Consider the following 2675-nt stretch of genomic DNA (forward strand, 5'->3'; position numbering starts at 1 on the left):
CCTCCACCCCTAAGGGAAGAAGCTCAATTCTCTCCACAGGACTCAGTGGCTGGCTCTAGAGCCAAAGGCAAGTAGCTGGGAGTTAGGAATGGAAGCCATTATGGTCCCCAAATCCACCATTGGTTTATTTTCTACTTGTTTCTTAATAAATTTGTTGGTGGTGAAAATGAATGCTATCAACTGAAGGATTTTGGATTTGCTTGTTTTGTAGCTTTGTGGTTGGTTGGCCAAACCTTTGATATAGTATTCCACTGTTGTTCAAAACATAAATAGTACTTTTGGGAGTGAGGGGACAGGTGATCCTGTAGATTCCCAAAGAAAAGGCAAAAAGGCAAAACATGGCCAACATTATCCATTTACTTTTCAGATTTACTGAGTGAATATAATTTTCTTTATATAAACATTTGATCTAAATCACTTTTGTTGTTGTTGTTGCTGGTTGTTTGGTTTTTAATACTGGAAACAAAGATTCAGTTTGAAAGATACCCTGAAATCTTAAGAGTAGCCTACACCAATCCCTCCCACTCTCCACCCAAAATCTAGTTTGTTTAAATGAGCAGAATGATCCATTTTTCCATTTTAGGTGAGCAGATGTTTATGAAAGATCTTAGAACTGTTTGCCTCATTTATCAAGAAAATTTACAAGGGAAGAAGCCATTAATCGAATTTCTACTTGTAAATATAAGAAGACTAGTACTCAGGTTCATATACTTTTAACATGAGCTTGTTGAAAGAAACGTTAACAATTCCAAAATTAAATTAAATGAATTTTAAGTTTTTTCTCCCAAAAGCATAAAAATGGAGACGATCTTAACAGGAAATTCTTAAAAAGTAAAAACAACTCTTCCTTGTACTAGTCCTTGGGCAGCTACCATAAAACAGGTTCTTCTTTTAGTTAGTTTCTTTGAAAAGGATTTTTGGTCCCAAGTCTGTTCCTGCTTAGTATCTGCTCCGGCCTCCTCCTCTCTCCAAGCGGCCTCCTAGACGGCCTCCTCCCCTGGGCACTCTGCAGCCTGACCGGCTGTAAGAATCACGCTGGGGAGGGCAGCCCCTTTCCATGGACAGAGAGAGCCCACGATCTGGTCTGCCCACCCGGTCTCGGCCCCTCGAGTAGTGGTCGCTCCGGCCATAACTGCTGCTGTAACTGTCGCGGCCGCCGCTGTAGGCATCGGGTGAGCAGCCCCGGTACTCCTCGTAGCGGCCTCTTCCTCCGTAAGATGGCGGTGTCCCCCGTCCTGGGGCGGCGCCGCGCAGGTCTCCGTAGCTCTCGAAGGGCTCTCGATAGGAGCCTCTGCTCAGATGATCCCCGTAGTCACGGTCGCGACCCCCGTAGCCGTCTCGGTCGCTGTAGCCTCTCAAGGGACAGTCGTCCCGGACACTGGAGTGGCCGTAATCGCGGTGGGTGTACTCTCTGGGCGAGGGGGCAAAACCCCGGGGTTCGCGGTAGTCTCGGCTCCAGTAGCCGTCTCTGGACGAGTAGCCCTCATCCCGCGGGCCCAGGTAGGGGTCGCGGCGCGGCGGCAGCGGCTCCCGGCGCGGTGGGCCTGAGTAGCCGTCTCGCCCCCGCACGGCCAGGGACTTCCCGCGCATTCCACCGCCGCTGCTGCGAGCCGGGCCCGACGGCGCGGCCCTCTTGGGGGGTGGGCCGGACCTGCGCGGCGGCGGCGGCCCGCGCTTCATGGGCATCCGGGCCCTGGAGGGCCGCAGGTCGAAATCCCCCGCGTAGCCGCCGTCGTCATCGGGCCCGCCCTGGGATGGGGAACGCCGCGGGCCGCAGCCACCCCCACGGGTTCCGCGCAGGAACCTCGGGCGACCGCGGCTGCGGGGAGGCGGCGGGCGCCGCCGGCTACTCTCGAACGCCGGTTTGGTGGCCTGGGCCACCTTGATGGCCTTACCATCCAGGGACTTGCCGTTCATGTCTCTGGCGGCGGCCTTGGCGTCTGCGGGGCTTTCAAAGGTGACGAACGCGAAGCCCCTCGACTTGTTGGTTTCTCGGTCTTTCATCAGGAGCACCTCGACGATGCGGCCATACTTGCCAAACTCGGCTTCGAGGGCTTTCTCGTCGGTTTCGAGGTTGAGGCCACCAATGAACAGCTTCCCCGGGCGATCCGCTTCAACCATGTTTGCCGGTCGAACGGTCGGTCAGTGGCGGTGGGAGGCGATGAGGCGGCGCCAGTCGCAGTCTTCGAGCTCGCTCGTCGAGGACGGCTCCTACCGGTCAGGCGGCGCGTAGTCGCCGAGACCCCGGAACCGCAGCCTCAGCCCCGCTGCGGGGTGCGCCCCTACTGCCTGTGATTGGTCGGCTGTCTCCAGAGGGCCGATTCGCCGTCGGGAAAGTCGGCAGTTTTGTGTCTCCTTTTCAGTCTTTAACTTCCTGTTCACCTGACCCAGGCTTAACGGCTTTAATGGCCTCCTGAAAGCTCAGGGAAAAGCCGTTAGGTGGAAAAAATTTTTTTCTATTACTTTTAATGAGAACAATTGTAATGATCCCAAACCTAAGCTACCCAAACCATTTTCAAACAGAAAAAAAAGTATGAATTTTTTAAATTATTACTAAAATTAAGTTAAAAATCATTTTTCAATTATTAAAAATAGAGTAATAACAGTTTACAAGTTTAAATTTTACCTTACTGATCTTTTTAAACTAATCAGCTTTTAGCCTTGTCTATCCTCTG

At 52.3% G+C, this 2675-nt stretch overlaps 1 protein-coding gene across 1 annotated transcript; it reads right to left on the minus strand.

Moving 5' to 3' along the window:
* Positions 1-339: 339 nt before the first annotated feature.
* RBMXL2 (RBMX like 2) lies at positions 340-2292 on the minus strand. The gene has a single exon (XM_032168032.3). The coding sequence runs from the start codon at positions 2119-2121 to the stop codon at positions 940-942; it is 1182 nt and encodes a 393-aa protein (XP_032023923.1). The 5' UTR covers positions 2122-2292; the 3' UTR covers positions 340-939.
* Positions 2293-2675: the final 383 nt, after the last annotated feature.

This window comes from Hylobates moloch, unplaced genomic scaffold (assembly GCF_009828535.3).
Source record: "Hylobates moloch isolate HMO894 unplaced genomic scaffold, HMol_V3 SCAFFOLD_11, whole genome shotgun sequence".
NCBI lineage: Eukaryota > Metazoa > Chordata > Mammalia > Primates > Hylobatidae > Hylobates > Hylobates moloch.

Bases quoted from the DNA above. Each gene is read 5' to 3' on its own strand.
- RBMXL2 (XM_032168032.3), bottom strand. From the start codon at position 2,121: ATGGTTGAAGCGGATCGCCCGGGGAAGCTGTTCATTGGTGGCCTCAAC.